The sequence below is a fragment of the Dermacentor andersoni genome, chromosome 4, assembly GCF_023375885.2.
Source record: "Dermacentor andersoni chromosome 4, qqDerAnde1_hic_scaffold, whole genome shotgun sequence".
NCBI lineage: Eukaryota > Metazoa > Arthropoda > Arachnida > Ixodida > Ixodidae > Dermacentor > Dermacentor andersoni.
In genome coordinates this window covers 124,636,167-124,660,314 of record NC_092817.1, presented here as the reverse complement: position 1 = coordinate 124,660,314, position 24,148 = coordinate 124,636,167, and the positions used below count along the sequence as shown (strand labels likewise).

The 24,148-nt window shown below is 45.1% G+C and overlaps 2 protein-coding genes across 5 annotated transcripts in view; both read left to right on the top strand.

Moving 5' to 3' along the window:
- OstDelta (oligosaccharide transferase delta subunit) overlaps positions 1 to 8,079 on the top strand; it is a 44,180-nt gene extending 36,101 nt beyond the window's left edge. The window contains exons 17-19 of the mRNA XM_050184691.3: positions 501 to 576; positions 3,742 to 3,881; positions 7,689 to 8,079. Of these exons, the coding sequence (XP_050040648.1) occupies positions 501 to 576; positions 3,742 to 3,875 (210 nt within the window). The 3' untranslated portion in view covers positions 3,876 to 3,881; positions 7,689 to 8,079. The remainder of the gene's footprint in view (positions 1 to 500; positions 577 to 3,741; positions 3,882 to 7,688) is intronic.
- A 3,396-nt stretch (positions 8,080 to 11,475) lies between these two features.
- LOC126537581 (nucleosome assembly protein 1-like 1-A) overlaps positions 11,476 to 24,148 on the top strand; it is a 30,159-nt gene continuing 17,486 nt past the window's right edge. For 2 of the 4 annotated variants that reach the window (XM_050184706.3, XM_050184710.3), the window contains exons 1-9: positions 11,476 to 11,554; positions 12,503 to 12,532; positions 14,408 to 14,502; positions 15,492 to 15,591; positions 17,990 to 18,131; positions 18,436 to 18,525; positions 18,605 to 18,656; positions 18,766 to 18,839; positions 20,064 to 20,135. In XM_050184706.3, the coding sequence (XP_050040663.1) occupies positions 12,516 to 12,532; positions 14,408 to 14,502; positions 15,492 to 15,591; positions 17,990 to 18,131; positions 18,436 to 18,525; positions 18,605 to 18,656; positions 18,766 to 18,839; positions 20,064 to 20,135 (642 nt within the window). In that variant the 5' untranslated portion in view covers positions 11,476 to 11,554; positions 12,503 to 12,515. Of the gene's footprint in view, positions 11,555 to 11,665; positions 11,685 to 12,502; positions 12,533 to 14,407; positions 14,503 to 15,491; positions 15,592 to 17,989; positions 18,132 to 18,435; positions 18,526 to 18,604; positions 18,657 to 18,765; positions 18,840 to 20,063; positions 20,136 to 24,148 lie in introns of those variants that run through there. The other 2 variants (XM_050184709.3, XM_050184708.3) reach the window with 2 other exon arrangements.

Below are 24,148 nucleotides of genomic sequence, written 5' to 3'. Positions count from 1 at the left end.
ATAATTGCAGAGTAACTAAATTTCGACCTATTATACGGAGAGTAATGTCGCATGCTATCATAAGAACATTTAAATCACTTGCACAAACCGCATACACAAGTTAATTAATCGCCGCAGGCATAACGAGGAAGGAAAAACTACTGCTACATCATTGGGGACGGAGTGCAGCATGTCGAGCATCCCTTAAATTTTGGTATTGCCTTTATCAAAGTGGTCGTATGTAGCGATACCCTGCAGTTTGAAATGTACTAGGGTAACATTGGGTAAGCGGAGGGATGAATTAACCCGCAGCTCAGTTTCCCCGGAATTTTTCCTCGCACTACTGCGCACAACTGGTAAAAGGAATTTGCACCCACAAATGTAAACACCATGACTGAATGGGCGAATGTTCAGTGTAGAAGGCCCAATTCTTTTGCTGTCAAGGTGTGCTTGTAGTTGACGCCACATTGTGCAGTGCGTGTCTGCATGTGTACCTATGTGTTTTATGTTCCCTCTCGCAGTGGGCACGAATTGGAGTGAACTTGTCCAACTTCCCCTTCAGTCTCAGCACCATCGTGTTCCACCTGGGCTTAGGAGGTGAGCGTGCTATTGAGACAATGTAGAGCATACAGCTTTTGTAGCATGCAGTTATGCAGTCAACTCTCTGCGGAAAGGAAAGGAAAGCTACAGAGGCAAAGTGCATACAAGTGTGAGGACTGCAGAAGTACGTCCTACATTGATTTAAGGTGGGGACAAGAAAACTGAAATGCTTTATTTAATAACCAAAATAAGACGAAATACGCCACTCAGTGTTAAATTTTACTTATTTTCTCACGTTTAGGCATATGCGAAACTACGTACGTGGAAGCTACTTCGATTCAGTATCTGTTCCAAGCAACCAAAAGTGCTGTCAAAAGCAGCCGGACTACCTGGTGCAATAACATATTTGTAGAAGCTTCGCCCCCTCCAGTGCCACAGAAAGTTGTCTGTGAGTGTAGGCTAGTTTCAATTACATCAGTAGGTGTGCAACTTTGATTTGTGTTCTACCTGTAAAATGATTACATGATGTACCGCATTTTCATATGCATGACTTGCTTATCATGACTTACTTGCAGTTATGTTCTTCGGGCCAAAGAGAAGGAACTGCATGAACAACTGTGTACAGCAATGTTCAAACATTCAAAAAAGTAACCTCACTACAGAAGTAACCTTCTCTTTGTGCATTTGACATCACCACTCTAACTGCTGTTGAAAGTGGGCGAGGTTGTATGGCAGTGCAGTATGCATCAAATGCAAATTTGGACTGTGAGGATTGCTTTACAACAACCTTTACAAAGGCAATGCGGAGGCCATTGCCGTGAAGTTGCACTTCAGGATCAAAATGCTACATAACTTTCATCCCCACATTGTACTTAAAAGGTTCTCGAGTTTTGATGAAGGCATTGTGTTGTGGGGTTCTCACCCGTGCTCTTGGGACAAAGGAACGACAACGCAGTAGTGCAAACAATCACAAGGGCATTTATTGCACCTTTCATAGACCAATGCCTGCTAGCCGAGTTGCTATACACAAAACATGCTGATGGGCGCACAACTAATCGGGGAAGTCTGACTCACCGCGACTTGATAACGAGCGTATATGTTCGCCCATGCTGGACACCAACGCCTGGTCGTTCGCGCTTAAGGTCACTCGAACGGTGGCGCATTTGAATGATCGTGTTCATCCATTCTGGTGTAAGCCTTACGAGGCGGTCTTGCAGAAGCATGGATCGGCGCACACGCAGAACGTCCATGCTGCTTGCCGACCCCGAGCCATAGAGGAAGAGCCTTCTCCTTTTTGCGCCAAGTAAACCCGCCGTTAAGTGGCGTTAGCAGAGCAACACTCGTGCCATCTCTCATACTACCCTGCAAGCTTACCAACCGCCGATTAAAGCCACGCAGTGAAGCCGGATTACCGGAGACGGGAGCTACGCGAGAAAACAACATATCAGGGGACGCGTGAGAGTCTCACATCCCCACAGTGTGTAGTAATATGGTATATCTTAGCCTTTAGAAACCTTTGTGCTCCTTCTGATGGCTGTAGACAGCATGCTCATTCAAGTGTATCAGCTGTCAGAGACCTGAAGAGCAGCCTGAAAGCTATCGATATTGCTGTTTAGAACAAAGCAAATAACTAATCCACAATAACCAGTTTAACCACCACAATGATGACCATCCTTTTTATATCTGAATAGTTTGGCTTTTAGGCATCCCTGAAATGCTTCCTCTTTCAAAACACCTGTGCATATTTTAGGTACAGAACCTCACCTACTTTGAAACAAGTTGTGTTTATGAATGAATACCTTTGATGAAATTACCATGTGTTTTGAGCTGTTTATGTACTTAGATTTAGGTGCACGTTAAAGAACCCCAGGTGGTCGAAATTTCCGGTGTCACTACGGTGTGCCTCATAATCAGAAAGTGGTTTTGGCACGTAAAACCTCATAGTCTTTTTTTTTTTTTTAGCTGTTCATAGACTTTTCATGCCACATATTTGGGCTTCTTTTGAGGTCCAGTAGAATCTTGTTGATACAATTCTGCATAGTATGTTTTTCAGGATAACACGTTTCTCTTTTTTTCTTTTCCCTGCCAACGTCTGACAGGAGCGATGTATCTTCATGCAATTATTGCAATTGCGTTTTCATCTGAAATTGAATAATATGATTGCATAAGTGGGCTTTTACTTGTATTTCTAAAACTCGTAGCTTTATATTCCAGTGTACTAGCTTAAATAACATTCCAACAACCCACGAAAAACGTGTTATGCCCCAGCCACACTGGAGGAAAATGCACCTGGTGCTCCGGCGGCAGTAAAACACTGCTGCGGTAGTGCAGCTACATGGACTGGCGGAGCGCCGCTGCTAAATTGAGGGAGGAAACGGCGGCTTCTATTTTTTAACTTTCGGAAGGACTTTTCTTACGGACATTGAGAAGAAAGTTCAGTGCAAACTGGCAAGCTATTTCAACGTTGCTGAGTAAAACTGCGTTGGCTGTGGTTCGTGTGGTGTCAAGTGATGCTGCTCCCCATAATGTGTTGGGCAGAACAGTATCGATTGACGCCACTCAAACCTTTGCTATTGAGTTTGTCAACGAGTACGCCTATTTTCATATATTTGGATAACATGATTTTCGGATGATACCTTCTATTTTCTGGTTCCCGTGAAGACCGTATCAACGAGGCTCCACTGTGGTCATCTCCTTTGTTGGCCTGGCTTCACCTGACCACCCTGTAATGCACTTATGTGTTGAGCACGCAAAAAAAAGACTTGACCACAGGTGGCATTGAAGAACTTATTACTATGTAATAAGTCTGTAACTTAATAAACTGTTCATTTTGTCCTGAAAGCAATGGCCTGTATAGTGTAGTGACTGCTTTTACCCAATACTGCTTTTTTCTCATCGTCCACCACTTTCGACCGGCCGCTTCTGGTGGTAAACCCAGGCAAAATGTTATTTGGACCACTGGTGAAGTGGGAAAAAGAAAGCGATTGGAACAGAATCGTTACATTTTCCTTGACATTATTTTGCCCGCGGTGGATTAGAAATGGGCACAGCTGTTATAGTACCCAGTACCATGCGAATTCTGGGTTTCTTGTTAATTGATCCTTATACAGAAAGCGTGCTACCAACATTATTATCAGGCCATTTACTGGTCGCTGGAGCTGTAGTGCCCTTTTGTTTTTGGACGACACTGTTGATGACACTGTGTTCTTCCTTACTCCCTAGCCATCTTCGGCCTGTTCGGCTGCTTCTGGCTACAGCTGAACATGTTCACAACGCTGAAGTATTTGGCCGGGCTGGGTGCAGTGACCTTCATATCGGGCCACGGCATGCTCACACGGCTCACGCAGAAGAAGTAAAGCAAGGTGAGGTCCCACACTCTTTCATGACTAACTAGTTATGTGCCGGTGCTTGTAGAGTTCTATACACCAAGTAGCTGTTATGCTGCGGTGCAGTTGCCTTGAGGGAGGAAAGTTTACTTGGGGATAACAAGGGCTGGGAGGAGGTATTCCTGAAGTACATTCCCCCAGCCAGCTACTCTGCACTGGTGCAGAGAAGAGGAAAAGCAAAAGGTTTCAGATGGGGGTGACAATGACAACAGAGGGAATAGGCAGAGAACATAACGGGAAAGTTAACTCAGAGTCTATAGAGTCAAAGTAGTAAGTTGAGTCACATGTACAGTGGAACCCCTCTAATACAGTATTTACTCGCATAATGATCACACTGTTTTCTAAAAAAAAATTGACGCAAATTCATGGGTGCGATCATTACGCAGGTTAAATTTCTCACGAAAAGAAACATTTTCTTTTTTCATCCCGCATTTGTTGCGGGATGACAAGCAGCCGGCTGCCGATGTCAGTGCGGGACACCAAAACAAACATGGCGGCCGGCGGAGCAAGCCGAACGCACTGAACGCGATTATTTTACTTCTTGTGGGTACATTACGCACATTGAAATAGTTTCTTCCGTATCAGTAATGAATAATATTGTTAATATCGGCAAGTTTGCGACAATAACGTAGCCATGTCCACTTTGAGGGGATAGAAACAGAGATGGGCGCGCTTAGCTGCCAGGGAGATAGAAACACATGGCCGGCATGCTGTGGAAACTGCGGCATTTGTCTTCACTGCTATCTTAATACGGCAGTTTCCGCTAAGGGCGGGCGAATATCTTAGCTATGTGACTAGTGTCGGTGTATGAATAGGGTACACTTCTAACGTATCAGTGTAAACGTGGCTACTTTCGTTGCCGCTTGCAATTTGTTGCGTGCCCATGAGTGCAGATGAGACGAATTGAAAGGAGTCTTCTTCGTTGTTGTTGTTGTTGACCACAACCATTATAAAGCCTACAAATAATAAAGCCGAGGCAAGTTTGGTGGTAGATATTTTTTTTTTTTTTTTTCCATGGAAGTTCAGAAAGTGATAAAAGGAATGAAATGGGGCATCTGCTTAAGAATCTGTTCAGTGCATGCACACCGTTTGGTATGTCTTGAGTCGTTCACCTAGCATTCGACAGATGGCAAGTGCGATCATCATTAGCTAGACTTGGCGCACGACATATCGCTGCGACAAGTTGAAGGTGCGATCATTACACAGGAAAGAAGAAAAAAATCGAACTTTGACGACAAAATTCAAGGGTGCAATCATTATGCGAATAAATACGGTATGTTTTCCATGGGACCACAAGGAAAGAATGTAATGGCCGGCAAACATATTGTGTAGACATGCTGTTAAATAATAAAATGAAGACACTATGCATAGGTTCAGCCTCTCAAAGGATTTACAGTCACTGACCGATCATACAGACACGACGGAGACCGCCTAGAAGTCAAAATTATTGGATTAGCAGAGCATGAGTGACTTATTCCAAAATTAGCCAAAAAAGGTGCGTCATATTCTTGGATCGTCACTTTGAGCGATACCTTATCTTTTGCAAGATTTCGTGTGACTAGCACTAGACACATTGGCATCTACGAGCAAAGGCTTTCTTGGCACAGAGCCAAACATACTGTCTTATCACAGTGCCAGGATCGCTATCCTGGCCACGGCGGCCGCGATTCGATGGGGGCAATGGGCGAAATTTTTCTCTTTTTTTTCGCCGTCGCCCATCGGCTGCAAAACCGATAATGGTATCTTCAAGAGTGATCGTTCGAGAATATGGCCTAAGTTGGTCAAGGCGTTGCTGTGCGCACATACGCTTGCCTGTGACCTGGTCGGTTAATATTTCGACCATTGTCATGCTGTCGTTACAGATAGACGGAAAGAACAGTCAATGCATACACCAAATCTTCATTCCCTGGCAACATAACAGAAATCGACCTAGTTGCGATGGCCGAATGATTGCAGGTTTCTTGCAACAGTAATTGGCCAGCACTTCCCTCATGCAATCACCGCCCTTGTCAGTGCTGACACCGAGGGTGGAGTTGGAGCCGCTTGAGACTGCTTGAAGAAGTCGCATGGGATTGTGTCAGAATGTAACACACAAATGAAGAACCCTGGGCACGCGAAACCCACAGGACAAACAGCACATGTTGCCTTTCAACACTTATTGGCTTGGCTTGGCTTGACCTGCATTTTGGGTTTGTTCGGTTCGGTGGCTACTGGATCGACTAGGCTCCGCTAATTTCGGTTTAGAGGAGGAGCCGGAAATATAGCCGACAGCGTGTTAAAACCAAAATATGGCTATTTCCTCGTTTCTGTGGCCAGATTGGGCAGATCAAGCGCCGCATTGTAGGGTGTCTGAAATTTCGGAAGTTTCCTCCTAGACCATGGCATGTCAAAAGCGCACGTTGGTGGTGGTCGAAAATGCGCAGATATCGGGTATCTAGCTTGCGGCTGGCTAACAATTTTCTTTGATTTTTTTCACGCTATAGACGGTACAATTTATATTTTTTTGTAATTATGCATCAATGTCGCAACTTATTACGTGGGAATGTCGCAGGAACGACTGCGTATCAAAGAGGATTTTAATACATAAATGTATGAGCCTTTCGTTAGAACCTAGCTTTAGCGATGTTATAGTCGGAAAAACTTATGAAGGAGGAATATTTCAGAGGGGTTCTGCTGTATTCAACTTGTGCACTGCCCTCTCACAGCCTCTTAACTGTTCTGATGCTAAATATGGAATACCAGTTTTACAATCACTGAGAACCCAGAAACCGTGTAGCACACCTTTGATAGCAATTTTATAGCATATGCTGGGCCATTCCTGGCTCATATTACTGTCAAGCTAAACACCAAGCACAGCTGACTTCCCTGAATTTTAGAAAAATGGGGGAGGGGGATGACGAAATGTCATGGATTTGGCCTTGACGAGGTCGAATCCACAAAATTTGTTGTAAATATTTGGTGCAAAGTGTTTAACTAACCAACTGCCCAGGCAGCACCACCTGATGCCTTCTGGTACGATTGAACACAGTTGAAGTAGGAGCATGCCAAATTAACTAATGCAGTGATAAGGGAAGTTTAGTCTAAAATTATAAGTTCTTGTTCCGGAAGTGAAAAAAAAGTGAAATACTTTTATGTTTATATGTTTCTTTTGCAAAAGATTTATTGCCAACTCCATGCGATTGCCAATGCCAGAAGAACATCCATCTGTACTTGCTGTATTTTGCTACTGAATATTTCTTCATTACTTTTAACTTGAGCACATAGGAAAATTTGTGCATAGAGCTTCGTTTTGCAGACAATCACAGCTGACAGCGACATGACAGTACACTGTCATGCAGCTGGACACAATGTCAGAATGCAGCTTCTTTCGCTAGATTAATTATTCTATCGTGATTTAGTAGTCCGCAGTCAATGTGCAGTGGAACCTCAACAGTCAGCTACAAGAGGGCATTGTTAAACCTGTGCCTTTCGTCAGTACTTGCCTCCTTCCTAGCAAGTACCACTTAAATTTACCTCACTGCATTGATTTTGACTCCTGTCACACATGACCGTCATTCATTATACTGTTACAATGCAAGGCTCGCTTACAAAATGCACTCTAGTGGATTTTATTACATCACGCTAGCAGTGATAATGATGCTACAACTAGAAACACTACATAGTTTATAGAGGCTACATAATTGCTTCCTGAAGAGGCAGTAGTTTTCATCAGTGAGCTCAACCTTTACCTTTATTCACATATTGCACAAGCTTCACATTTCTCTTCTTTTCTTCTTTTAACAGGTCATCTTGAATGGAAGTCATCTGAAGCAAGGGACAGGGAAGGCATCATTCCTTTTTTTTTCTTACATACTTTAACTGTTTGTGTGCTGGTCTGTGTGCAGGTGGGGACTACAGAGTTGCATGTGTCGTGTGGAAGGACATTTTTCATTCCATGGGTCTCTGTTTCACGAGTGTATGGCGGCGCTATTTCCTTGTTGTTTTGTATAGTATGGAGACTGACAGTGCTTCATTGCTGGAATTCTGTGGCAACTGCTCTTGTTTTTGCTCTTGTATTTCATTGTGTCAGCAGCTGCTTAGTAAACTGATTGAAAGCTCTTTTTTTTTTATGCACCCAGTTCCTGTCTGCCATGTTGGAGATATGTAATAAAGATTTCTTTTTCAGACAGTGAAATCTTTGACTTTCTTTTTGTCTGAGCATGCATAGCTTTGGTAGCGCACTGCTTGTCACTGACTAGTCGACGGGAACCCTGTCCTGCTTTAACAAACTGTTTGACTGAATTTGCTTAATTTGCACATCAAATTTAGGCTTTTACTACAGCCCACAACTACGGAATAACTTGTGGTTAAATTCTTGCAAAGTCTATTTTTTTAACTTTAACGAAATGTCAGTGTTTTGCAACTCGCTTCTTTGATGGTGGCACATGTAACATATAGCTAGAGATGAATGGGGTTAGAGGAGAGGGGAGATTTAATAAAGTACTTCCGTGCTGCCCTACTGCCCTGATGAAAAGAGCTGGCCAGGTAAGTGGAATAATATCCTGATTTAAAACTTGTAGTACATACTTAATTGTTATCTCTGAAATTATTCAATGGTAGCACAAAACATTCTTTTCACCAGGAAATATGCAACGAGGCGCGCGCGCGGGTGTGTGTGTGTGCGTGCATGTGTGTGTGCGTGTGCACGTTTATACAATATACAGGGTGCCCCAGCTAATTTCAGCCAAAGTTTAAAAATATACCGTAGCCCTCTAGAAGGACACAACCGAATTCATATTGTCGGCTATTGCTTGAACCGAGTTGCACGGTTTTTTAGCTTCTGCATAATTGTATAATTAGTCAACATTAATCAACCAACTTCGTCAGTACTAACTTTAGGACATAACTTCCCATGAGAAAGTTGTAGAGTGCTCCCGGAAACATTTAATTCAGCAGCTTTGAACTCTCTACTTGTTACATAAAAACTGCTTCTGCATCTTAAACAAAACCCGCTAATTATGAAAAAAAGGAAAGGCACTTGACATGCCCACGTGCACACCACGATTGGAGTACTTTCAAACACGCCATGTGGAAAAGCGTGCATTTAGCCTTCTGCGTAAAAATGACTGGGCAGTGATGCAGGCATCAGCCACTCGCCTTACACTAGTGATGAGTGTTAATCCGTCACGGCAGTTCAGGATAGCGAGAAGCAGACGCCTGCATCGCTCCCCTGTCGCTTCTTAAGTGGCGTCACAGCAGCCTAAATGCACTGTTGATTATTATGTGGCACGGTTGGTGCACAAAAGCATGTCGCGTGCTTTTTTTTTTCATATTTAGCTGGCTTTCTTAAGGACACGGAAAAAATTATTGCATAAGTCGGAAGCTCTTGAATTAGATGTTTCAGAGAAGGCTCACAACTTTCTCATTAGAATTGTCGTGCTAAAATTAATATTTGCAAAGTTGGTTAATTATTCTTGAATAATTATTCTATCAAGCAGAATACAAAAATAATTTTATTTGCTCCATACAGTAATCAACAACACGCATTTGGTCATGCCCGTCTAAAGTTCTTCGGCATATTTTTAAACCTTGGCAAAAGTTAGCTGGGACATGCTGTATATGCCCCACTATATACAGAGTTTCGCATAAATAGGAGCACTAGGTGTATGTAACTCTTCCAAATAAACAGCAGGCCAATTTCCGTTCGAATTATGTGCAGAGGTGTAGCATTTTGCAATGGGTTCAGTTTAATACTGCTTTTGCGAGCATTACTTGCGCCTCTATTTTCTTCACAAGTACACCAAAGTGTGTGTCGTATGCGGCAATGCCACTCAAACCATGTCGATTTTGCTGCAGCGAAGCCGTGCTGCCATCGTCGCCACAACAGTGAAAGGTGCATTCCACCATAGCTGTGCGAGGTGGTGCCACTGCTTCCTTCTAGCAAAATTGTCATTTCACGAGTGACATTGCCACAAATGACGCACACTTCAGCTCTATCGTAAACGAAATGGGCGGGTAATGCTCGGAAATGTGGTATTAAACTGAACCCACTGCGAGAAATACAAGCAAAAACTGGCCTGCAGTTTAACTGCAAGATTCGTGTACAGCTGGGTGCTCCACATACACCCAGCCCAGTATGTTGTTCCCTTGCACAAACGCCTAATTTGATTTCAAGCACTAAGAGCATTTTAGTTTGAGACACAAATGCCATGCAGACTAACTTTTCGGTCATAGATTGATGTTGGCCTGGAGCATCATAGTGGCAACTTTTTGACGATATCGTAAATGTTTAGAATGTGCTAACGGGGTAGTTTCCCTGCAGTGGTCGATCCCGTGCAGGTGGGAACCCACTCTCTTCACAGATTTTGTACGAATACAATCTTCAGTGCGATGCTGGGCTATCTTGTACGAAACGAGCTCGTACATATTGTTTGCAGCTTACGATATTACAGTACACCGAGGCTTGGTGAATTCAGTATCACTTCTAAAATAATGTCAAGAACACTGAAGCAGAAATTACTCCAGAGTGTTTCAGAAGTAAAGCTGTTCACAACAACTCTGAAAATAAATTGCTTCAAAAGCTAGCATTGCAGGCGCCTTTCGCAAGTCTTCTTTGTGTGTGCGTGTGAGAACTGCCCCAGACTGTACAAATGTTCTTGGGCAATGTGCTTTTGCAGTTTGGAGGCACTTTTTTCCGGCTATGGTATGTACACTGGAACAATAGAAAATGGCAGAAAGGTAGGGCCAAGAAAGTTGAGACATTGAGAAACCCGGCTGATGTAAATTTTTCTGAAGCTTTATTCAAACATACAGCCCATTACCTGCCATCTTGCAAGCAAATTTCGCATGAAGGCCTGACTGATCTGTTCCGAGATCAAAAAAAAAGAAAAAGAAAGAACTAACGCCATGTCATGGCAAGGGCCATCTCGGATAGTTACACCAATTTTGTGCAATATCAACGTTAGGAACAGCCCTGCTTACTAAAAATCTCAAATTGGTGTCGCAAGAGAACCAATGTAGAACACCTTTATGCATACCCAAAGCTTCTATTGCGAAAAACAGCTCGCTGCTAACCCTTTTATTCTAACTTAAACGGACCCACTAAAAATTACAGTTTATTTTTTGTGTACGCAAGGAAGTTGAGAACAATCGCGTCTGAGAGGATTGGACCGCTTAGGCGCTATAACAAGATAGACACACTGCACGGAATAAATCTCACATAGAATCTAGTTAGTCTAACGGAGCGCTTGTTACTAATTCAGCTGACGTATAACCTAATATACCAAAAAGAAAAAAAAGATCACCGACAGACGTGGTTTACCAGTAAAACACGTGTCGCGTTGAACCAATGGTTGAACCGTTAAACGCGCTGCGCATTTCTCATCAGACAGAAACCGCAACCGGATGACGTCACGTCAGTCCTGCCGTGCTCGCACGCCCTCTTTTAAATAAATAATTTTTTTCAGCATTGCTTTCTGGAATGAGATTGGTTCAATAAAAATTGTCACCGTTTTTCTTGTGAAAATTTTGTGCGGCGGTTATCTCGCCCGTGGCGTCTTGTTGATGTGCGTCCAATCCCTGGCCAGTTAAATACCGCCATTGCGCCTCGTGGTCTCCTTTTAATCTCGACCAGGGAGGCCGCCGTCTTTTGTCGTCTCTGCGCCGACTGTGTAAGTTGGGCGAAATCTCTCGCCTCTCTCCGTTCTTCTTTTTGACGTGCCCCTCGCGTCAGGTCGTCATTCTTTCCACATATTGTGTGCTTGGTCTGCCGGAACTAGCGCCCGATGCGATATTTCTGAGGTCAGCAAGTTTCAATGGAGCGAACCCTAACGGAGCGCGGTAAATCGCACTACAAAGCGAATAGCTGTTGCACCGTCCGTGCATTGGTTTGCTTTTTTTTCTTCTCCTTCGGGTTTCTTTTCGTTTGCCCGCCCGGTGTTCTGCCTGTTGTGTGGCAGACGAGAATACTTGAAAAGGTTCGCGGTCGTGTACCGATGCTTGCACGGTTATCGAGTGACGACTGCGGCTCATTCGTGCGCCGCTTTCGGCTCTCCAGCTACCTTCGTTCGAGCCGCGTGTTTGACCGGCTTGCTTAGCTCTTAACGACATCTAAAGCTAGGCGCTTTTTATTTCATTCGTCTCGATAGAGAGCGTCGTTCGTTTATTTGACAGTGCGAGAAAGCTTGGGACTTAACCTCGCCTTTGCTTTTTCACCACGTGGAGTTACGTCGTAGGCGCGCCTTGGCAAGTGTCGCGCCGGCATATTCGAGCGAGCTTTTTTGTCTGGCCGGCCACTAGTAAAAAAAAAGCCTCTGCTGACATTTCCTTATTTATTTATAACACTGCGTCAGTGGCGAAGTGTTTCTCTAGAACAATCTGTCACTCTTCTTTTTCTGACTTCCCGCCGCTCTTGTCGGGCCGGCCCGTCGTCGCGACTTGTGCCTGGCGCCGCTCGTCTGTGTGTCAAGTTACGTCACAGCGCCGCGCCGCGATTATTGCTACTACGTACTACGAGAAAGACGAACGCGAGACAAATACGCGCAGAGATTTCTTCCTCTTGAGCCCTTGGCTTCCCTGTGTCCCGCGCGTCATTCTCCTTTGCTTTCTTTCTTTTGCAGAACTTATTTCACAATGGCTGAGCCTACTCGGTGAGTTCACGGACCTTCGTTCACGACGCGCGGCGAGACTGAATGAAAAAAACAAGACGTCGGTTGGCCTTTTATTGCGGCTTCTTTGTGGGGGCCGCCTCCTGTGCCCCATGTGACCGCTGGTCGCTTTTCCTTTTATTTTAGTCCCCCTCCCCGGAGACCAGCCGAAAGCTATTAGAGCGACGCACACCTCTTTTACGTGTAGCCTGACGGTGGCATCGCTTACGAGACAGTTCTTTGTTGCGTACTCCGACGGCTTGGGTTCTTTGAGAAACATCCTATCTTGAGTAACGAACAAAAGCACGTTTGCAGCTTTACGTTATAGCTCGCCGTAGGTTCGTGTTTCGTTTTATTCTTTTTGCGTATTGTCGGGAACGGCCATCCGATTGGGAGCACGAAAAAGGAATTTGATTATTTTAAAACACGGCACCGCAAAGGCAGTTTTTAGATTTCTTTGCAGGCTCATTGCCAGTCATGTGCGCGTGCCCAAAAGCACTCCAGGTTTAAATGTTTAGACATCATGGTTTCATTCAAGAGGTGCCGGTTTCGTCGATTGCAGTGTTGTGCTGTGCTCCTTTTGTGTCCTGAATTTAAGCCATGAGAACAAATTCTCAAAGTAAATCTTGCATAGCCATGAAGTGTGAGGGTAAGCTGCTCTTATTTTGGTCATTGGCTTTCCATCTTCTTGAGCCATGTAATGGCCAGCGTATTTGCATAAGCTGCGATGTACTTCGCTTCAACCAAGCTTTGCTATTCCACTTATCAGAATTTGCTAGAAATGTGCGGAGTATTTTAGTCATCACCTTCCATGTAACTGCTGAGTATAAATGGTTAGTCCAGCATAGATCACATATTTGCATTGCAGACTGGTGGACAGTTGGACTAGTTTGTATGTATGCATAGTATTAAAGCAAAAACGAAAACGTGGAGACAGACCACAAGTGCCTAATGAAACTTAACCTGGCCTAGTGCTTGTTTGCACTTCAATACCATGGATGGCCTACAATTGTGCTAGTCAAGGTTACCATGACCAGAAATGCCTTGTCATCTTGCAAGTACAGCTGTATGAATTTAAAAGTAATACATCATTTAAACGAAGCATTGTAGTTGTCACCAGCACATGTGCACTGCACGTAAGAAAAACTATGGTGTTCATTTCAACTAGTCTGACAATTGGGCTGTGGTTGGTCATAAACATTGATAACAAAAATGTTAGGGCACCCACTTACGCTTTACTTGCTTCCTGACAGTTTCTACAGTTGTTTGTACCTAGAGTTAGTGACAGCCTCAGAATGTAGTGTCAAATGTACTGCTGTCAGAAAAATTAGATGTGTTCACTCATTTCCATCGCATCATGCTAGAGACTAGCTTCTTTCAGTATTGATGTCTCGGCATGCAGGTGCAGAGCGCGGATTCAGTTTGGCTTAATGGGTGGAACTGGTATTCTTTGGCTGTCACCAACAATCGCATTCCTGTACAGTTGTGATAAACAGTGGTCAAGCCATCAATGTCTGGAACCAACGTTTCGACCACAGTTGCCTTCATAAAGCTCCAAAGATGTCCCTTATTGAGCCCTCTGTTGATCACTTATCCCTCCCCTCGTGGACCTGTATAGTCTTAGCAATTCTCAGGATGCATTGTGCAACAGAAATCCTGCTTGTGTGATGCCTCGACAAAGCTCGTTTGCACCCTCGGTAGTTGAAAATCTTTAGAAATCGTCATGTGGAGTGCACATGTACATTGGCCTACAAGTTATTATGGCGTTAATGCATGGACACAGGAGGCTTCTGGCACATTGAAATGGGCATTCTGCTCGGTGTGCTACCTTACTCAATGTTATCTTGGCCAAGTCTCATCTGTCAACCGCTTCCTCAGGGAACTGGAGGCTGGCGAGGGCAATGATGCCGACATTGAGGATGTGGAGGAGGGTGAAAAGAAGAAAGGAGGTGAGCTCTCAGCATCGCAGACTGGTAAGGGCAGTAGGACATATTTTCTTTCTGCGTGCTTGTGCAGGCATGAAAGCCTGAAAAATTACCTTCGGTCTCATTTGATGTCTGGCAGTTGATGTTGCTGTTATTGCAACTGCTGATGTTTTGTAAAGCTATGGTTGGTTGGCTTCCATTGTTCGCACCTCAATAATTGTTGTTTTTGTGTGTGGCATGGTGACACATTTACCATTAGGTGTTCTTGCATGCCACGAGTATTATTGTGTGCGATTGAATTAGCTGAACGCTGACTGACCCAATTTAGGCCACGAAAATTTGGTTTGCTGTACTTTTTCCCAAGCTCCATGTATTGTCCTTTATTGTTAGTTATCCAATCACTGCCAAGTTAAACTGTTAGTGCATGCAGTAATGCCGATTTTGTTGGATTCGCACTATGGAATGCATTGAGATTCAGTTTGCAAACAAGGCGCAGTGTGGCTTAGTGGTCCTCAGGTCGCATGGACTCGCGATGTGCTTAGCCATGGAATTTGGTTCAGCTTGTGAATTCGAGGCCGCGATTTTGTAGCGATGCCTTTTCCCGATGCCATTGCCTTTCGGCGCTCTTCACATTCATGAGTGGGTCAAGCGACACTCCGCCCCGGGTGGAGTGTCGAACAAGGCCACTTGGGAATGGGAAAATCGCCGGAAGGCATTGCTACAAAATAGCAGCCCAGCTTTATGTGCATACTCTTTAGGGCTTGTTGCTACCAGAGTAGGTAGCACATAATGGCATCTGAGGCCTGACATATCACAGGTTGTCTTATGTCTAGTAAGTAGGGGTCAGTGTTGGCCTCTGTACTGAGTGATTGTGCTGAAGTTGTTCTGCAATGATTTTGCGTTATTGAAGTGGTCAGTGGTAGTGCCTGTGAAAACGCAGTTTACTATGACTATGCATGCTGCTCCTGTCAGTACCACTGCCATGCAGGCTTGTTCCCTTATGCTCACTAGCTGCTCCCCACTTTGTGCTCTTTCAGCTCGTTTGACTGCAGAAATGATGAAAGACCCTAAGGTGCTAGCAGCGCTACAGTCTAAACTTGGTGTTATGGTTGGCTCAAGTTCCGGCTACATAGAAAGGTGAGTTTGGCTGGCCAACTTTTTCCTTTTTTTTTTCTTTTTTACTTTTAGGTCAGCTCATTAATTCTTTCTTGATGCATAAGTTTTGGTTGATAGCAGAACGTGTGTATGTTAGCTTCATCTCTGCGTAGCATCCGTGCACAAGCAGCTTTCTGTACCCCCCTTCCGGCCTATGCTTTTTTTTATTGCAGGTTGGGATGCAATGTAACCCAATCAATGGTTGGGCCAATAGACTAGACCTTGCACAGCCTACTGCATTCAGCAAACATTTGAGCAATTTGTGTGCATTCTGCACCCATTCAATTTTAGCATGTTCAAGAAACGTAACCACAATCTTGCAAATAATTAGTCTGACAAGCTGTTTTGTTGCTGTGCAAGCTGCATTTGTGGAAGGACAAGCATGTACAGGCGCCAAGAATAGTGGTATACTCCACTCAGCGGGAGCCGTAGCAACGGCAAACTGCATCGCAATGCTATCTACAGGTAGCATTTGGGATCGAGACAGCCAATGGGTGCCCTTTATTATCTGCAGGCATGCCGCTTGACTCGTGTCTGTTTCGTTCAGCTCGCCAAAATGCCAAGCGGCGCCGCTGCTCCGGCTCCCACTGCGTGGAGTATACCACTTTTGTCGGTGCCTGTACATTCATAGCAGAGCAGATAAACAATGTTCCTCGATCGCTTTCAGGGACATTGCAGGCATGCTTTTGTCCCTGAAGTGTGGGGCTGCGTCCCTGTGTTGTGCTTTTTTTTCACATTGCTTATATGCATCGCAGTGAAGTGGGCTGCTAGGTCCATGAGCACTTAGGCCTAGTATTGCAACCAATAATGAAACATTGTCTTGGATTGTAGCCTGAACTGCTAGTCATGGCATTATGCACCCAGGAGTAGTGCATAGTGCTGAAACTCTGGTAGGATGCCTAGTGTTACCTGCTTGATCATTAACCATTAACATGGTTGTGTGCAGAGAGTTCAGGCTGTTCAGCTTTTAGTGTTCATTAGGAGGGGGGGGGGGTCAATATTTGACACCAGTTTCATGTCTGTCAATGTGAAAATTTTATTAGACGTTACCTCCTAGAAAATCATGGTTCAAATAGCAACAGCTTTACCAGGCATGCATTGCTCCCTCTGTTCTAGTTTGGTTCTTGCAGATCATGCATTGGACATTTGGTTGAATCAATCCCTTGATAGAAAGAGTTCAGTTCAGTGTGTGTATAGATGTGACTTATGTTCAACTAGCCTTGCTGAAAAGTACCCGACAGTGCTTCCAGTAAGGAGTCGCCTAAAGCTCTTCTCAGAGCCACAGCATAGACAACTGCAGCTGTCTGCAGATAGTCTGCAGTGTACAAAAGCTCTGGGAACGAAGACGCTCACTCTTGCACTTAGATTTGTAGCAGCACACAGCCGTAATGCTGCATCTCACACCCTTTTTTTTTTTTTTTTTTTTTTTTTTTGAAGGCTGTACTGTCATTGTACAGCCGTTGGCTGTACTTGCATTTTAGCTCATACTGAGCGCAGTAGTACATAGTGCAGCCACTGAACTGATGTTCTGCTTGTGTTTAACAGGCTTGACAAACAAGCCATATTATGATGCAGCCAAAACTCTGCAATTAGTGCACCTAGTGGCCTTGCCTCTTTTCACGAAGGCTGTATGTCATGCATAGTGCGTGTACTAAACTTCATCTTGTAGTAGCATGACATTAAAGTTTGCACCTCTTCGAGCTTAAGGCTTCAGTAAGCAGCGTGCCACCTGCACAGGTTGCAAACTGGTAGCTGAGTTAAGATATTATGTATGTTCATATATCCTGCAGACACTTGGTGGTTGGACCTCATCCATGTCCAATTCTCAAAGAAACTGACAGGTACATCAATTCTAGTGGGACGCACATTTCTCCGTACTGGAGGTTCCGTATGTTGGATCAATCCAGTTCCGAGTGTGTCCTACATGTTGCACCTGGAAATTTTGATCTAGCATATGTGTGAAGTGGCCTTGGCTAAACCTGAAGGCGCCAATATTAAGCTACCTTGTCTTGGTTAGAAAATAAATGGTAGACTTAGTACTTAGCACAGTGCTTAATATGCAAGGTAGTGCCCATAACAGACTTGTCATGTTGATCTCGCGGCTTGTTTCTGATGACTGGTCTGGTCATGAAAAACTGCTTATGTGGGAGCTAGAACATAGTCTGTGAAATGTAATTTCCAAATTTTTGGTACCTTGCCCATGCATGCTAAATTTCTGAGAACCCATCTTTGTGTACAACTGAACACTTCATTCTGGTAGTCAAATTGAGGGCCATTTCTCGCAATGAAATTTTGTTAAATGCATGTAGTACAGTCGTGCTTTTGCTTTCTTGTCAGTCTTCCTGGCTAACGATACCACCTATTTAAACCTGCCATCTAGCCTCCCTGCCTGCGTAAAGCGGCGCATCAAGGCCCTCAAGAAGCTGCACGTTGAATGTGCCAAGGTAGAAGCCCAATTCCACATGGAGGTCTATGCATTGGAGTGCAAGTACCACAAGTTGTACCAGCCCTTCTATGAAAAGGTGCGTCGCCAATGCAGTGTTGCAGTCTGGGAGAATTTCGAGCTCTAGTGCACGGGCTTGACTTTAGTATGCTCTGTGTAGACTAGGGGCGGCCACACTGCACCTTTTGACCATTTTAGCCCCCAAATAGTGTTCCCTTCTCCTTCGTTTTTCTCGCACGCTCTTAACATAAATGTTCTGAATTGTCTACATACTTATGCATAGCGCTTGCTGTTATTGTCGAGATGTGGCAGTCACCGAATTTCGGGTGGCCTTTTATTTCATAGACTGTATTTGATAGCAACCTTGTCTTGCTGCAATGCAGAGGCACCAAATTACAATGGGCAAGGTGGAACCAACAGATGAAGAGTGCGACTTCCAGACAGATTCCGACAAGGAGGAAGATGAGATTACGGTGAGATTTGTAACATTGTGTGGTTTCCATCCGCTTAATCACTTAGGCATTGGCTAATGAACCCTCTTGTGCTGTGCAGGAAGGTGTGAAGAAGGCCGACATCAATGAGAAAGGAGATGAGAAGAAAGAAGGTGAGGAGAGCATGTTTGCTCAGCAGTGCTCTTGTAAAAGTGCCTTTTTGCGTTCACACTCCGTGCGTGCTGGCAGACTTCTGAGCATGGTTTTTACTCGTCCTTCCAGAGACGGTGAGCGGCATTCCAGAGTTCTGGCTAACGACGCTGAAGAACTTGGACCTTGTCGTGGACATGATTCAGGTAAGGATATTTGAAATTTAGCACTGCATTTTATTTGAATTATGCGGTGCAACAATATTGTATGGCTGCTTGCATGCCACCCGCTAGGTGGATTGACAGCTATAGCTCTGCTGAGCACGAGGTCGCAGGATCGATTTTTGGCTGCAACTGCTGCATTTCCATGGGGGCAAAGGGCAAAATTGGAAAATGCTCTTGTTCTGTGCATTGGGTGCACATTAATAAATCTCGGGTGGTCATAATTAGTTCAGAATCCCCTACTACGTCGGGCCTCGTAATATTTATCGTGGTTTCGGCATCTTTGTTGTTAGCGGTAACCTCTGATGCAATGGTGCGTTCGAGGTGTGCGCAAGTCGCTGGCAGCACAGTCACCATTTCGACCAAAAGGTTTGCTGTTGGTTAGACAGAATGGTGTTGGCTGGATTGCTGGCTATGGTGGCCCCATTTCGAAAGTGTAGAAAATTCTTGCTTGTAATTCTGGATCCCTCAGTTTTCTCTTTGCTGAAATGAAAGTTTGGGACTTCTCTAATTATTTCAAGTAATAATCATGCAGGGGCTGTATTCTGAAACGTTCGCCTTCCATGATAGTTTCACCACCTCGATAGTCGCGTTCAATAAATCAAGCAACTGCTTACCCGTGACTTCGGCTTTCACTACCGCTGTCGAACGCTTCACATCATGTGAGAGTACACCGTGCAAGTGCAGAGTGGCTCGGGTGTGTTTTCGAGTGTTGTGGCTGCAGTACGGGTTCTGGTCACTGACTACGGTTGGTTACGGCCGCTTTAGGTAAAATAAATTGAATAAGGAAGTGTGAAATTTTTTATCTTCAACGAATCGACAAATATCGCTGCGAAACAACGTGTGTAAGACGCCACCAAAAAGGCTACTATAAACTACCACCTATCTTATCTCTACTACACTCCACCACCAACCGAACGCCGAAAGACATGTTCGTTTATTCAATATATGTCGAGAGCACCCATCGACACTGACGTTAAAATGACCTAGGCTGGAACTACTAGGTGACATTATTTTCCGGTTTAGCTAAAACCGCCAATAAGCACGCGCCGTTGACGGAGGCATAGCCAAGGCGATAGTTTAGCATTTCAAATGACGGGCCCATGTTATGTGCCTGCAGCAGATGAAGAAAGGCTGTGCTTTTGACGGCACATAAAAGTGCTGAAAGGGTTGATTTTCATGCGCTGTTCCTTGTGAATTTCATTTCAGGAGCATGATGAAGAGATCCTGAAGCACTTGATAGACATCAAGGTCCGCCCACTGGAACCACCAGGCCCTCTCGTAAGTTCTTAAAAAGTGTTGCACGGTATAAAGCGGTGAATTCTGTCAATGAAAAACATGGGCACTGAACAGCAAGAAGCTTGGTAGCGTGTGTTGAAGCAGATGGCCCAACCGTTACCGCAGTGGTGGCTACGGCTGCCAGTGGCTCTGCGTGTGAGTGCCTGTATGAGGCGGCAAGATGATCAAAATGGTGGCGATGGTGGCTTTGATAATGCCGTTTTGGACATGGGTCATGGCAAAAGAAAGTCTGGAAAATATGACGGTGAAGGGATTCTGCATCCAAAATTTCAGATTTTTTTATACATTGCCTCTCTGGGGTATGTGGCAGTGGTGCGAAGGTGTCCAAATTACTTTGCACGTCCTAAAAGTCTGGTGTATGGAAAATGTCTTTGACCGTATACAATATGTTCTTGCGTCAATTGCCTATGGCACATGAGTTTCACAGGTTTAGGTCATAAGGAACATCAGTTGCAAAACAGTTTCTGCCTAGTGGTTCTGAGGGTCTCCTCCATCGTTTGAACTGAAATCTGAACTTCATTCTTCCTCAGCCACTGCTATTAGATTCATCTAAACAATCATTTGAGGATGACCTGCTGTGGTTGCTAAGTGGCTATGGTGTTGGGCTGCGAAGCATGAGGTTGGGGGATTTAATCCTGGCCACAGCAGCCACATTTCGATGGGGGTGAAATGCGATAACACCCATGTACTTAGATTTAGGTGCATGTTTAAGAACCCCAGGTGGTCCAAATTTCCAGTCTCCCACTACGGTATGCCTCATAGTCAGTTCGTGGTTATGGCATGTAAAACCCCATAAATTAGTTTTAATTAATTGCTTGAGGTTGCAACAGAAGCATGAGAAGGCGTTTGCACAAAGGTTCTACAATTGGAGTCTGCCATCTTCGCAGTCAGACTGTACAAACTGCGCTCTTTGTACTGCCATGAAAACTTGCTGTTGCTCGAGGAAAAAGTCCACTCTGGAATCAAAGCTATAGTTCTCAATAAACTAGATTGCACAGCAAGTCCGTAGGAGTGCCGGTAGTTTCAAATTTTCATGTGACCTGTATGGGCTATATATGACCCATGTTCTGTAGGTGTGGGTCATTTTTCTTGCTGAAAAAAAATTTGGGTGTGTGTGCCAGTGTTCGGCTTTGTTTAGGAGCTTACTGTATTTATTCGAATCTAGGCCGATAGTTTTTGTCAAATAATCATATTCCAAACTCTAGGGTTGGCTTAGATTCCAGGATTTTTTTTTAAAAGACGTGCCAGTTTTTCATTGAAACTGCTAAATACGGTGCATAGCTAGCGCCATCTGGAAAAGTCTGTATTGCAGCCGCTACTAGCCGTGCCAGTAGCCAACTGTGCACAAGCGAGGTTGCCATTTTGACCTGTGTCGTGTCAGCCGTATCGGTGCGTGGCGTGGTGTTATCGCGATGGCACCAAGTAGGAGATGCCACTACAGTGCTGCTTTCAAGCGAAAAGTTGATAGCCGCAGAGGCATCGCCGAACCTCAAGCTGGGTGGGCAGGATTTTGGTGTCGATGAGAGAAACGTCCGTCGTTGGTGGGGACAACGACAGCAGCTTCTTGCGAGCTCCGCAATGAGGATGGCATTTAGCGGACCAAAGAAAGGCCGTCGCCACAAAGTGGACAGTTTAGGCAGACTTTGTTGGGACACAAAGAGCAGCTGCCCCTTCCAGTGACAACATAAGTGCTCCAAACAAAAGCTAGGGAACTTTCGAGGCAGCGAGGCCTAACGCCAAAGGATTTCCAAGCCAGCCGGGGCTGGCTTCAGAAATTTATGAAGCGCTTCAGCTTCAGCCTCCGATGTCGCACTTCAATCACCCAGAAGCTGCCAAGCGATTTTGACGAAAAGGTGATAGCTTTTCAGCGCTACGTGCCGCGAAAGAGGGAAGCGGCAGGCTACAACTTTGGGCAAATCGGCAATGCCAACCAGACTGCTGTGTACTTTGATATGCCAGTGGCGTACACCGTGAATGAGAAGGGTGCCAAGGAGATTAAGGTGCACTCTGCGGGCTATGAGAAGCAGCGCGCAACTGTGATGCTGTGCTGCACAGCTCATAGACATAAACTCCCTCCTTATACGATATTTAAAAGGAAGACACTGCCTGCTCGAGAAACTTTCCCAAGAAATGTCATTGTGTGGGCAAATGAGAACGGGTGGATGACGGGTGCAATGGTGGAAGAGTGGGTTAAGATTGTGTGGCGATGACGTCCAGGAGCCCGTTAGACAAAGAACTTGCTGCTTGTCGTTGACTCCTACCGTGGGCAGTTGACTGACGCGAAGGCTGCGCTCGCCCCGCTGTCATACCGGGCGGCATGACGGGCCAGTTGCAGCCACTTGATGTCTGCATCAACAAACCTTTCGAGGATCGTCTGCGGCAATATAACACGGACTGGTTGACTGACGAAGACCACATGCTAACGGCTACGGGCTGCATCAAACATGCATCGCTATCGCAGCTGGCGGGGTGGGTAGCTGCAGCGTGGGACATCCCAGGTACTTTGATGGTGCGCGCCTTTAAGGGGAGACGCGGGTCGAGAAATCGCGGTTTTCTAAAAAAAAATCACTTTTTTGTTTTAAGCTACATTGCCATCTTTGGTCTATAAACTTTTATTTCTGTAAATATCAGGCCGAAATTCGCACGAGAAGTCACCAAAAAATGCGCCTAAGTGAGCGGCGGTAACTCTATCGTCCACCGAAAGTTTAGAAAGTCCGCGCCGTTTGCATCGTTCTCACGCAATCGAGCGTCGCTGCCCGCCATTTGCAATCATCGGGGCGTGCAGCTCAGCCCTTTCCTCCAAGGTTCAATGGCTGTCAGTCTCGTATGTTTACGGAGAATAAAAGAAAAACGAGAAAGAAGACGAGACTGTTGCGCGTTTTGAATTGCGCGCCATGCAGCGCGGCCCCGCCATTGGACGGCGGTGCTCCTTTTGTGCAGCAAAGCCGAACCACCGCCGCGCGTTCTCGCTAGCCGCACAGTTTCCAGTGTTCTCTCCGCGTTTTCTTGAGATGACTAGCCCGAAAAAGTGCAGTTTCGACGCCCGGAAGTATCGAACTCGGCACAAGTACCGAGGGAAACGGCGTTAAAAAAACGACAGCCGAGTACGACGCTCCGACGTCGGTTAGGCCTACCGCGACAGTGGTAAAATCGACGCTGCTGTGGATTTCATCAGTGCATCGCAGAAAAAGATGCAATTCTTCAAAAGCGAATAAAGGTCGGTCGGTGCCCCTGCTGCTAGCACGGTGTTGTGCGAGATCGGCGCATTGACGGCACTGGTGACAGGTTCGGCATGCCCCACTTGCCGTGAACGGAAACTCTCCGTCCGAAAAGCAGCTGAGAAGCGCAAAGGACTTTCGTCGTACCTAGAGCTACGCTGCGAAAATCCTGACTGCCCTGAATCTGTGCTTTCATTCACGCACACGTCGAAGCGGATCATCTCGGCCGTTGCGTGCGGTGACCCCGGGGCGAACACTCGCTACGACAGCGGGAGCTCGCGCGACGGCTTTGCCGTAAACGTGAAGGCTGTTCTGGCAGCGCGCGCTATAGGTGCTGGATATGACCCGCTTTCGCGATTTTGTGCCATCATCGGCCTTCCAAAACCGCTGCATCACAAGACATTCCATGTTATTTCTAAGTGTGACCAAGATTCATGTAAAAACAATTGGATTTTGAAGAATAGAAGGTTTTGAAACTTTCAAACCTGTTTTTCTCATTTTCAAATTTGTTGATATTTTCGTGTCTTCCGGGAAGCCTTTTGTACACTTAGAATTGGTGTATACTAACGAAATTTGGCATACATACTCTTGAAAGTATGTAGAATGCAGATATCTACTTGAAATTTCAATATCAGTCGTCAATAATTACAATAGTACAAAGTTATGTCTCAGGGAACTGAAAGAAACAATGTTTGAAGTGTCAAAATTGTTTGTCCCACTTCCAATAACTGAACACGTTTTTTGACTAGATATCGGCACTCTGTAATCTATGAAGAG